The 10,934-nt window shown below is 42.3% G+C and overlaps 2 protein-coding genes across 2 annotated transcripts; one reads left to right on the top strand and one right to left on the bottom strand.

Moving 5' to 3' along the window:
• Window positions 1-4,167: 4,167 nt before the first annotated feature.
• Window positions 4,168-6,974, bottom strand: LOC139407115 (exocyst complex component 8-like). Its single transcript, XM_071150513.1, has one exon. It carries the CDS (start codon window positions 6,585-6,587, stop codon window positions 4,518-4,520), a length of 2,070 nt encoding a protein of 689 aa, XP_071006614.1. The 5' UTR covers window positions 6,588-6,974; the 3' UTR covers window positions 4,168-4,517.
• A 19-nt stretch (window positions 6,975-6,993) lies between these two features.
• LOC139407114 (DNA-dependent metalloprotease SPRTN-like) lies at window positions 6,994-10,739 on the top strand. Its single transcript, XM_071150512.1, has 5 exons — window positions 6,994-7,714; window positions 7,901-8,000; window positions 8,132-8,260; window positions 8,341-8,659; window positions 8,784-10,739. Exons 1-5 carry the CDS (start codon window positions 7,404-7,406, stop codon window positions 9,770-9,772), a joined length of 1,848 nt encoding a protein of 615 aa, XP_071006613.1. The 5' UTR covers window positions 6,994-7,403; the 3' UTR covers window positions 9,773-10,739.
• Window positions 10,740-10,934: the final 195 nt, after the last annotated feature.

Genomic DNA, 10,934 nt, shown 5'->3' with positions numbered 1-10,934 from the left:
ACGAACAGCTCCCTCGACTGGTTTACGCAGGCGCGGGCGAGGGGGGGTTGTAGTCAGAGCGGATGGGTTCTGAAAACGCATCTTCACAATACCAAGTTCACTTTGAACAAAAAACTACAAGACCCGTAATCCAAGTGAGCAGCCGTGAAAAGTATTGTGGAGGCAAGTCACACCTTGGTGATAAAACTGTTATTAACCAGTATCTAACCCAAAGGGTAGCAGCGGGACCTGCCCTGCACATTTCCGAGGCTATTGAATGTGCAAGGCATATGTTGGTGGTGATGTTATTTTATTTAGAGTTTCAACCTAATCTTTTAATGAAATTCAAGATGCATGTTCTGAATTAAACGTTTCCCTTTTCTCACTGACATACATATAGACAGAACTACACTATGTATGCAAAAGTATGAGGACACCACTTCAAATGAGTGGATTCGGCTATTTCAACCACACCCGTTGCTGATAGGTGTATAAAATCGAGCACATATCATGCAATCTCCATAGACAAAATTTGGCAGTAGAATGGAGCTCAGTGACTTTCAATGTGGCACCATCATAAGATGTCACCTTTCCAACAAGACAGTCAAATTTTGGCCCTGCTAGAGTTACCCCGGTCAACTGTAAGTGCTGTTATTGTGAAGTGGAAACATCTAGGAGAGACAACGGCTCAGCCGCAAGGTGGTAGGACACACAAGCTCACAGAATGGGACCACTGAGTGCTGAAGCGCGTAGCACATAAAAATAGTCTGTTCTCCATTGCAACACTCACTCCCGAGTTCCAAACTGCCTCTGGAAGCAACGTCAGCACAAGAACTGGCCGAGCAGCAGCACACAAGCATTGGAAACACGTTCTCTGGTGTGATGAATTAGGCTTCACCATCTGGCAGTCCAATGGACGAATATGGGTTTGGCAGATGCCAGGAGAACGCTACCTGCCCCAATGCATAGTGCCAACTGTAAAGTTTGGTGGATGAGGAATAATGGTCTGGGGCTGTTTTTTATGGTTAAGGTCCCTTAGTTCCAGTGAAGGGAAATCTTAATGCTACAGCATACAATTACATTCTATACTATTCTGTGCAAGTGTTTGGTGAAGGACCCTTTCCTGTTTCAGCATGACAATGCCCCCATGCTCAAAGCAAAGTCCATACAGAAATGGTTTGTCGAGATTGGTGTGGAAGAACTTGACTGGCCTGCACAGAGTCCTGAACTCAACCCCATCGAACACCTTTGGGATGAATTGGAACTCCGACTGCAAGCCAGGCCTAATCGTCCAACATCAGTAGCCGAACTCACTAGTACTCTTGTGTCTGAGTGGAAGCAAGTCCCGGCAACAATGTTCCAACATCTAGTGGAAAGCCTTCCCAGAAGAGTGGAGGCTGTTATGGCAGCAAGGGGTGACCAACTCCATATTAATGTCCATGATATGGGAATGAGATGTTCAACAAGTAGGTGTCCACATACTTCATGTACTGTATATCTATCCATGATTCACATGCTTTGCACACGCACCGGTTGTTCTTGCCAAATTGTTTGGCATTACTGTGTCACTGTCATTGAAATGTGCAACTGTCAGGCATAATTAACCAGTCAGGACAATATAATGTGTCCCCTGGCCCTAACATGTGCATTGGAGCAGTTACATCCATTGTGGCAGTTTATAAATCAATTGGTCTCAGATTACCTGAGATCTAATCAAAGGGGTGTCATATTAGGATTCTAATTGCTTCATGCAATGGGAAAAACATCACAACATGAACAATTCATCATTAATGCTTTGTATGACGCAATCCCAAATTAGACCATCAAAAAAAGACTAGGCTATCTTTAATTTAATGATTTCAAGAGTAATATTTGATTCCAATTATGCAGGAAATATGGTAGCTGTCACAACTCTCCCCCCAAAAATGTCAATCATATCCATAGCAGTTATTTCAAATGGAAAATAATTGTCTCTCGAAAAGCTTCATCACACAGAATATGATTTATCACCTAGCCTACTATGTGAATTTGTTACAATAAGTTTCACTGGTTCATTTGGTTTGCTCTAAATTAACCACTCAGCAAGTGGCTGAAGAGCATCCTTGAAAACTCTGCACTCTTCGTGTCCTTTCCCCAAAACACATGTAAATATTGGACGATAAATTGTGCCTTCCTGTATTATACCTACAGTTGAAGTCGGAAGTTTACATACACTTAGGTTAGAGTCATTAAAACTCATTTTTCAACCACTCCACAAATTCTTGTTAACAAACTATCGTTTTGGCAAGTCAGTTAGGACATCTACTTTGTGCATGACAAGTCATTTTTCCAACAATTGTTTTCAGACAGATTATTTCACTTATAATACACTCTATTACAATTCCAGTGGGTCAGAAGTTTACATACATTAAGTTGACTGTGCCTTTAAACAGCTTGGAAAATTCCAGAAAATTATGTCATGGCTTTAGAAGCTTCTGATTGGCTAATTGACATCATTTGAGTCAATTGGAGGTGTACCTGTGGATGTATTTCAAGGCCTACCTTCAAACTCAGTACCTCTTTGCTTGACATCATGGGAAAACCAAAAGAAATCAGCCAAGACTTCAGAAAATAAATTGTAGACCTCCACAAGTCTGGTTCTTCCTTGGGAGCAATTTTCAAATGCCTGAAGGGACCACGTTCATCTGTACAATGTCTCTTAGAGATGAATGTACTTTGGTGCGAAAAGTGCAAATCAATCCCAGAACAGCAAAGGACCTTGTGAAGATGCTGAAGGAAACAGATACAAAAGTATGTATATCCACAGTAGAACGAGTCCTATATCGACATAACCTGAAAGGGCGCTCAGCAAGGTAGCAGCCACTGCTCCAAAACCGCCATAAAAAAGCCAGACTACGGTTTGCAACTGCAAATGGGGACAAAGATCGCACTTTTTGGAGAAATGTCCTCTGGTCTGATAAAACAAAAATAGAACTGTTTGGCCATAATCACCATCGTTATGTTTGGAGGAAAAAGGGGGATGCTTGCAGGCCCGAAGAACACCATTACATCTGTGAAGCACGGGGGTGGCAGCATCATGTTGTGGGGGTGCTTTGCTGCAGGAGGGTCTGGTGCATTTCACAAAATAGTGTGGATATGTGGATATATTGAAGCAACATCTCAAGACATCAGTTAAAGCTTGGTCGCAAATGGGTCTTCCAAATGGACAATGACCCCAAGCAGACTTCCAAAGTTGTGGCAAAATGGCTTAAGGACAACAAAGTCAAGGTATTGGAGTGGCCATCACAAAGCCCTGACCTCAATCCTACAGAAACTTTGTGGGCGGAACTGAAAAAGCATGTGTGAGCAAGGAGGCTTACAAATCTGACTCTGAATCTGAGTTACACCAGCTGTCAGGAGGAATGGGCCAAAATTCAATCAACTTATTTTGGGAAGCTTGTGGAAGGCTACCAGAAACGTTTGACCCAAGTTAAACAATTTAACGGCAATGCTACCAAATACTAATTGAGTGTATGTAAACTTCTGACCCACTGGGAATGAAATCAATAAAAGCTGAAATAAATCATTCTCTCAACTATTATTCTGACATTTCACATTCTTAAAATAAAGTGGTAGTCCTAACTGACAACTAACTGATAAGACAGATAATTTTTACTAGGATTAAATGTCAGGATTTGTGAAAAACTGAGTTTAAATGTATTTGGCTAAGGTGTATGTCAACTTCTGACTTCAACTGTATATGTTCGTATTCTTATATTTGATTATTTCTTATTGTTGTTGCATTGTCGAGTAGGAACCTGGAAGTAAGCATTTTGTTGGACGATGAATACCATGCGTATCCCATACATACGACTGATAAAACTTGAAACCTTTCTCAGAACTGCAGTTAGAAGATTTTAATGGGTGGGGTGAGGTTATCCCCAAAAGCAAGCTTCACTCCCATAGCCTAATCCCAGCATATAGTTCAAGGCAGGGCACAAATTTCAACCAATTTAAATATTTTAAATATCCAATCCATTACCTATTTGAAAATCATGAGATTTTGCAAAGCCTAGGTCCAAAGCTATATTATAAAGTCTAAATCCTTTTTCACCATTTGGTTCAAAAATCCTTACAATTTCAATTGTTTTGCAGAACTCAAACAGTATATATAAACAAATGTGTTTTTCAATAAACTGGACAAAATTGTTATAATGCATTCCCTTTTTATTTTGTGAGAGAATTTGTGTGATACCAGTGTCAGAGGCGTATTTGTACAAATCAATAACATTGTCAATGCATTAGGATAAAACAATCAGTCATCCTATTGCAGTTAGCCTACTATTCATAATGCTATATCATCAAGCATAGAAAAAATAAGGGAAATTCAAAATTACAAACTATCTCGATGTAATTCTCTTCAACATCATATTAAACAGAAAGAATCATCACTGAATAGCCTATACGACAGAAATAATAGATTTCATAAATTCTGGCCAAAGATTTGAAGTTCAACAGTGTCATCAAAGTGCTGTTCACACCAGGTAATAATCCACCCACTAGACCTGAGACATAGTACTATCAGGATTGACACGAATGGTCCGTGCACTCTTTCTCAAGTCTTGTAACTGCTTAGCAGGTTTCCCCACTCCTTCCTCAAACCTCTTCTCCACCACAGGGAGTACAGTATCGTGTAGGAAGGACGCATTTTGTAGAATGAAAGCTTTCTTCTCTGCCTCCTGTTCACACCGCAGGCTGTAATCGACGTGCTGTACAGCCACAAGAATGATCTCCCTCAGGCTCTCCAGCAGCACCATGTGCAGCTCTGGGAAGTAGAGCTTCAGCCCCTCCTCTAGGAAAGCCATCATCTGTTTGGTGAAGGCCACGAGGGTGTAGCTGAGGTTGACCCAGCAGTCGTCTCCTGTATACTGATTGAAGCTGCTCATGCCGCAGCTGCACATTTCCTCCTTCAGCTTTGTGAGAGCCTCTGGAGTCATCAGGTTCATCTTCCTCCACATCTCCTCAGAGTTGCGGTGCTTGGTGGCCTCAATGATGATCTCCTTGTAGCTTTGCAGTGCTGACTTGATGTCTTTAACCAAGAGGGACTGCAGTGTGAAGGTGAGGTCCAGGCCAATCTCACTGAGCTGCTTGCAGTGCTCCTTGGCCACCTTGACACACTCAGCTGCAGTGGAGAGGCTCTCTTTGCTGTCAAACACCTGCCCACTGAATGCATTCACAAACATCTTCATGGATGACCGGGACCAGACCACAAATGCAGAGTAGCAGCCTGTGTTACCGGCAAAGTCCATCTCAAATTCTTTGGCTGTCTCCAGCAAGCTAGTGAAGAAGATGTTGCAAAGCTTGTGTATGTAGAGCAGAGTAGCCCCCTCAATGCGCAGCTGGCGGATGGCGGTCTGCACAGCAGCGGCTCGGTTCTTAAGGAAGAGCTCACAGGCTTTGGTGGGCTGCCCCAGCCGGATTAACTGAGACACGGCCCGACGGGTCGCTTTGGGCCCTCCGCGGAGGGAACGGTCAGGAGAAAGCTCAAACACCAGCACCTCTGTCAGCTGTCGGACACGCTCATCCACCTTCACCCTGAGGTTTTTCACCCTCAGATTGACAGGCTGGTCCTTCAGGTAGTCATTCAGCTTGTCCAGGAGGTCCACGCCACCTTCAAAGTCCCGCTGGGCAATGCACACGTCCAGGTCCTCGGGAAGCTCCTGGATCCACTCCAAGCTCAGATCCACTGCCTCCTCTGAGTCAAAAGGGTTGGTCTCTTTGTCATCAAAAGGGTTGGTTGAAACCGAGGCTTCTGGTCTCACTGGTGAGTTGGGAACCTCTACCTCTTCCTTCTTGTGTTTTTCTTTTGTCACTTTGTTTTTCTTGGTCTCATCAAGGATCTCCAGCCACTCCTTTTTAATCTTGCTGTTTTCTGCCTGAAATATGCGGCTTTCGGGGAACATCAGGATTTTGAACATGTCCTTCATTGGGGGGTGGTCCTTCACGTTGACAATGGCAAAGCTCTCCAGATCATACAGTGCATTGTATTTGTACTTCACTGTACCACGGCGATTTGCTAACCAGGTGGCAATAAGAAGGCAGTCATTCATCAGGAAGGCATGCACTTTTTGAAGTTGTGCCATGTTGTCCACATCATATTCAACCAGGTCGCCATTGTACACTAAATACCTGCCTGGGGTGTCCATAATGTTTTTGCACCCCTCCACTTTCTCAAGCAGTGTAGTCAGTGTTCTCTGTTTCACTTCCTCTGTGTCTTTAGGGAATGCTGCCAGCATCTCCTTCGCAGTCTCATCCTTATCTGTTGAGAGCAAAGACTGGGTAATGCTCTCCATTATACTTTTCTGCTCTGTCAAAATATGACTTAGTTGGTACATCTCACTCTCCAAGTATGAAATCTCTTTGGCAGTTTCAATGAACTGTCTGTAATTCTTGTATACATTTTTCTTCAGGTTTTGAGCCGTTTCATCTGCCAGGGTCTGTATTTTTTGACGATGTTCCTGCAAATCTCTGTCGCCATCAGATTGTTGTGAGAGATTCTTGACATAATTCTGCGGGTCGAAATTAGCTGATTCTAATTGCTTGCGCAGTCTGTTCGCCTGCTCTGCCATCTCCCAGGTTACTGTGTGTCTTCTTCTGATTAAAAAAAGGTGTCTTCTTCTGATTAATATACATGAATACGTGATGTTTTTTTAGCTGCTGCGATAACAGGAAATATGTTAACACCCAAAACACAGACAGAACAACATCTTTGCCCAAAACGTCACGAGACGGAAATTAGGAGGCCAATAGAACGTCTATGGGTTAAAAATTGAATGTAAAATAAAATAAATAATAAATAAATTGTGCGCATAGTTATTTAAGTTATAGTCATATTGAAAGATCAAAATTACAGTCAACATTTGTATTTTATAAATGTTCTTTCATTTCAACGTATTTATATAAAATCCCGAGTAACTATTTAGTTGGACAACATTTATTCGCGAGTGCCACTGTGGCGGAATAACGTATCCCAGAGTTCCCAACAGTACCATAGAATGAAGGATATCACCGTAAACTAGGAAAGCACGTAAACAGGAAGTATTTTGAAAAAGAGCGAAAACATTTTTTTCTGTAGTATTGCCCGTTAACTATCTAAATAATTACAGAAATGAATCTACATTTAACTTAAGCTGAATATTGAGATACTCTTACGTAGATATAGCTATATGACAATCAAATTGATTAGACCGCGATGACAGTCATCTGATGGTTGCTAAAGTTAGAGCTATCCAGCGCCAAATCATATGATTGGGTTTTGGTGCGTTCATTCGCCTACTGGCTAACGTTAGCTATTTAGCTAGTCAACGTTACATCACAAGCTATCTAATTTAGCTATCTTATATCCATCTAACTTGAATTATATGTTCATCCATCAATAGTTGAACATGGACAACGATTTCCTGCTTGCCATTCAGCTGCAACAGCAATTTAATTCCGAGGCATCCACAAATTCAACAAATGATGACAACAGCTATGGCCAAACCACCAAAAAACGGAAAGTTGAGTCTAGCAGCGATGTCATCCCCTATTCACGTCCATCTATTGCTCCAGAGAAACCAATGTCAATCGTGGATGAGTCGTGGGAGACGCTTGACCCAAGCCCAGATGTGAGGGCGATGTTCCTTGAGTTCAATGACACATTCTTCTGGGGAAAGCTCAGTGGTATTGAAGTCAAATGGAGCCCCCGAATGACACTGTAAGTCATTGTTGTATCCATCATCAGATATGATTCACGTGTTTCTTATTGGAGCTCTTACATTAGAACATGTTGCCTATTCACTATCCATGTATAACTCAAACTGTGATTGTTTTCTTGTGGTTAGAGTATTCCCTTATCTTATATTGTTCAATGCCTGTCCCCTCATACAATCTTAAATTGTAGGTGTGCAGGTGTGTGTTCTTATGAAGGACGAGGTGGACTGTGTTCTATTCGACTCAGTGAACCTTTACTGAAACTCAGACCCCGTCGGGATCTTGTACAGGTACTTTGACTAACCAACCTGAACCTTCTCAGATTTATTACAATTGTATAAGATTTAACACATGCAAAGTGGCTGTGGTGGAATTTCTTCAGTATAGCATGACATGAAAAATACTCTGTTAATTATTCCAGACACTTCTCCATGAGATGATCCATGCACTGCTCTTCGTGACTCTAAACAACAGGGATCGTGATGGGCATGGACCTGAGTTCTGCAAGCACATGGACAGAATCAATCAAGCTACTGGCACTAAAATCACAGTAGGTTCTTCTCTGTGTCCAGTCAAAGTGTACTTTGTGTTGATATGCATCTGACTTCTGAATCAACGGTGTTCCACCAGGTCTATCACACGTTCCACGATGAAGTGGATCTCTACCGTCAGCACTGGTGGCGCTGTGATGGGCCCTGTCGAACTCGCAAGCCTTACTTTGGATACGTGAAGAGGGCAATGAACCGTGCCCCCTCAGCCCAAGACACATGGTGGGGGGACCACCTGCGCTCCTGTGGGGGCACTTATACCAAGGTCAAGGAGCCGGAGGGTTATGGAAAGAAAGGCAAGAAGACAGACACCAGCCAAGGCAAGACAGACACCAGCAAAGACAAGAAGCCTACAGACAAGCCCACAAGCAACAGCAAGCCTTCCAGTACAGCTATTGCAGGTAATACAAGTCTCTTTCTCGTTTGATGAATGCTGAGAGCAGTAATATCATTTATAATTCAAAATATGGCTTAGTGAATGTGTTTTGGTGAATCTACATTTTATTTCCAATGTTTTTGTCTCAGGCTCTGGTTTACAGGACATAAGGAATATCATCCCATTCAGTGGCAAAGGCTTTCTGCTTGGAGGGAGTTCGCAGCCATCGTCATTTCAACTCAAGAAACCTATTGTCAACAGTCCCACAACACCCTTCACTACTTCTGTGTCCCCCAGGCTTGTGCTGTCACCTCCAGCTCAGGCGACGGCAAAAGGAATTGACTTGCCTGGACGGCCAGGTATGAGCTACCCACAGAAGAAGGGGAGCACAAGCACCACAACCTCCATAGCAGGGGGAGCACACGGCCCATTCAGAGGACCGAAACCCCCTGTTAAAAAATCTGTCAGCAACACCAAGGCATTTGTCAACATCGGTGGCTCACCTGTTAGGATTTACAAATCCAACACCACTGTGTCCAAGCCAGATAGTAACTCCTCAGACACTTTCAAGACCAAAACAGAGCAAAGGTCTGTCCAAGACCTCTTTAACGCCAGTGGCTGGAAGTCTGGAAGTGCAGCTAGTTCTAGTACCTCCACTGTCTCAAAACCTCCAGATGAGACTAAAAGTGCATTTTCATCTGTGGGTGGTTTGAACTTTGGACAACCAGCCAAAGCTGGCAGTTCCTCAGACACCAGACAACTGGACAGCCATCATTCTGGTGTTCCGGCCACATCAAAACCTGCCGTGTCCATCGAGCCTCACCCTTCCAAATATTTCAAAGGCCCTAAAAAGCCTAATGGAGTCAACATTCCAGTTTCTAGGAAGAGGCCTTGGGAAGACTGCACCTCTGCTCACATCTTTGACTTCTTTCAGGAGACAATTGATGAGTCACCACCATCAACGTCAAGGAGTACAAGGCAGGACATTGACATGCCGACTACCCCAACAGCCCATCCTGCAGTTCAGAACAACTCTGCCAGCTCTGCAAGCCTTACTGTGAACGTCAGCTGCCCTGTATGCCAAGCCATGGTGCAAGAGTCAAAAATCAATCAACATTTAGATTCCTGTCTCTTGTGAGAGAACTGAAATGTGAGGAGAATGCCCTGCAGCTGTTTTATATTGCACAACCTCTAACAGGTCTAAGCGTAGGTTAAGTTGTATAGAGTTTGTTTCCCTGAAAGGCGGTTTTGCTAATAAGTCTAAATTTAATTTGTATCTCATGTAGTACTGCTGTAATTAGAGATACAGTTTTGAGGTTTTCCAGTTTGCATCTCCTACATCATGTAAAACCCTCTGGAAAAAGCCTGTTGGTTTAAGTCTTAAAGAACAACATCTGGACTGCACCGGGTTGTTACGTTTATGGTAGTTTGCAGAGAGACTTGTGCCTTAGTAGATCCATGTAAATATTTCCAAAAACATTGATCAATTGTGACATGCTGCCTCAGATAACCATGTTTAAGAAAATGTTCCAAATGTTTTAGCATTGGTCTTCACTCATGTATAATTGATTTCATTGGTGCCACTTTGACTTGATGGGTCAAGGAAATGTTGCCATTACATAGGCAATTTGCTGCGGTCTTGAATTTGGAAAGTGTCTTCCTCGTATGCTGATCGGGCAGTATTGAATTTCACACGTGCTTGCTATTCCTCTAGGCCTTAGAATTCGTCACATTCGACAGGGTCAAGTGTTTTACACGGGCATGTGCTGACTCATGTCATCAATAATAGTTAAATGCCTTGTTCAATGGAAAGCACTAATGTGAATTTATCTTAAGCCTCTGTAAATTATCCGTAGTAGAAGTGTGTAGCCAACGAGTAACAAGGCTGTTATTGAATATATTTAGTGTTTTAGTTGTCTTTTTTTATTGTCATTAGTAATACCATCATTGAATAGTATTAATGTATTTGCAGATTATTTTCTGCATGTTTGCTTCTGGTATAAATGTTAAGTTGGATTTGTTTTGTTTCTGATGAAATAAGACCAACATTCATGTTTTAATAGGAATGTTTATAAAGGGAAAATAAAATGTTCTTTCATACCTTTTATGTGTCTTTTGACTGAATGTGACTTCATAGTCCTCCTTCCTCAATGGCAGACTAATACAAATCAATAAGATGGTCTCAAATACCATTTCATCATATAACTATACTAATTCAATTAACTGAAAAATGACATAATTCTCAAACACATACTTCAATACCCTTACATGCTTAGACACATTTGAATAGATTTCCTGCC

Source organism: Oncorhynchus clarkii, chromosome 4, assembly GCF_045791955.1.
Source record: "Oncorhynchus clarkii lewisi isolate Uvic-CL-2024 chromosome 4, UVic_Ocla_1.0, whole genome shotgun sequence".
NCBI classification, from domain to species: Eukaryota; Metazoa; Chordata; class Actinopteri; order Salmoniformes; family Salmonidae; genus Oncorhynchus; species Oncorhynchus clarkii.
The sequence above is the reverse complement of the archived record's forward strand: the minus strand, read 5'-3'. Positions and strand labels throughout refer to the sequence as shown.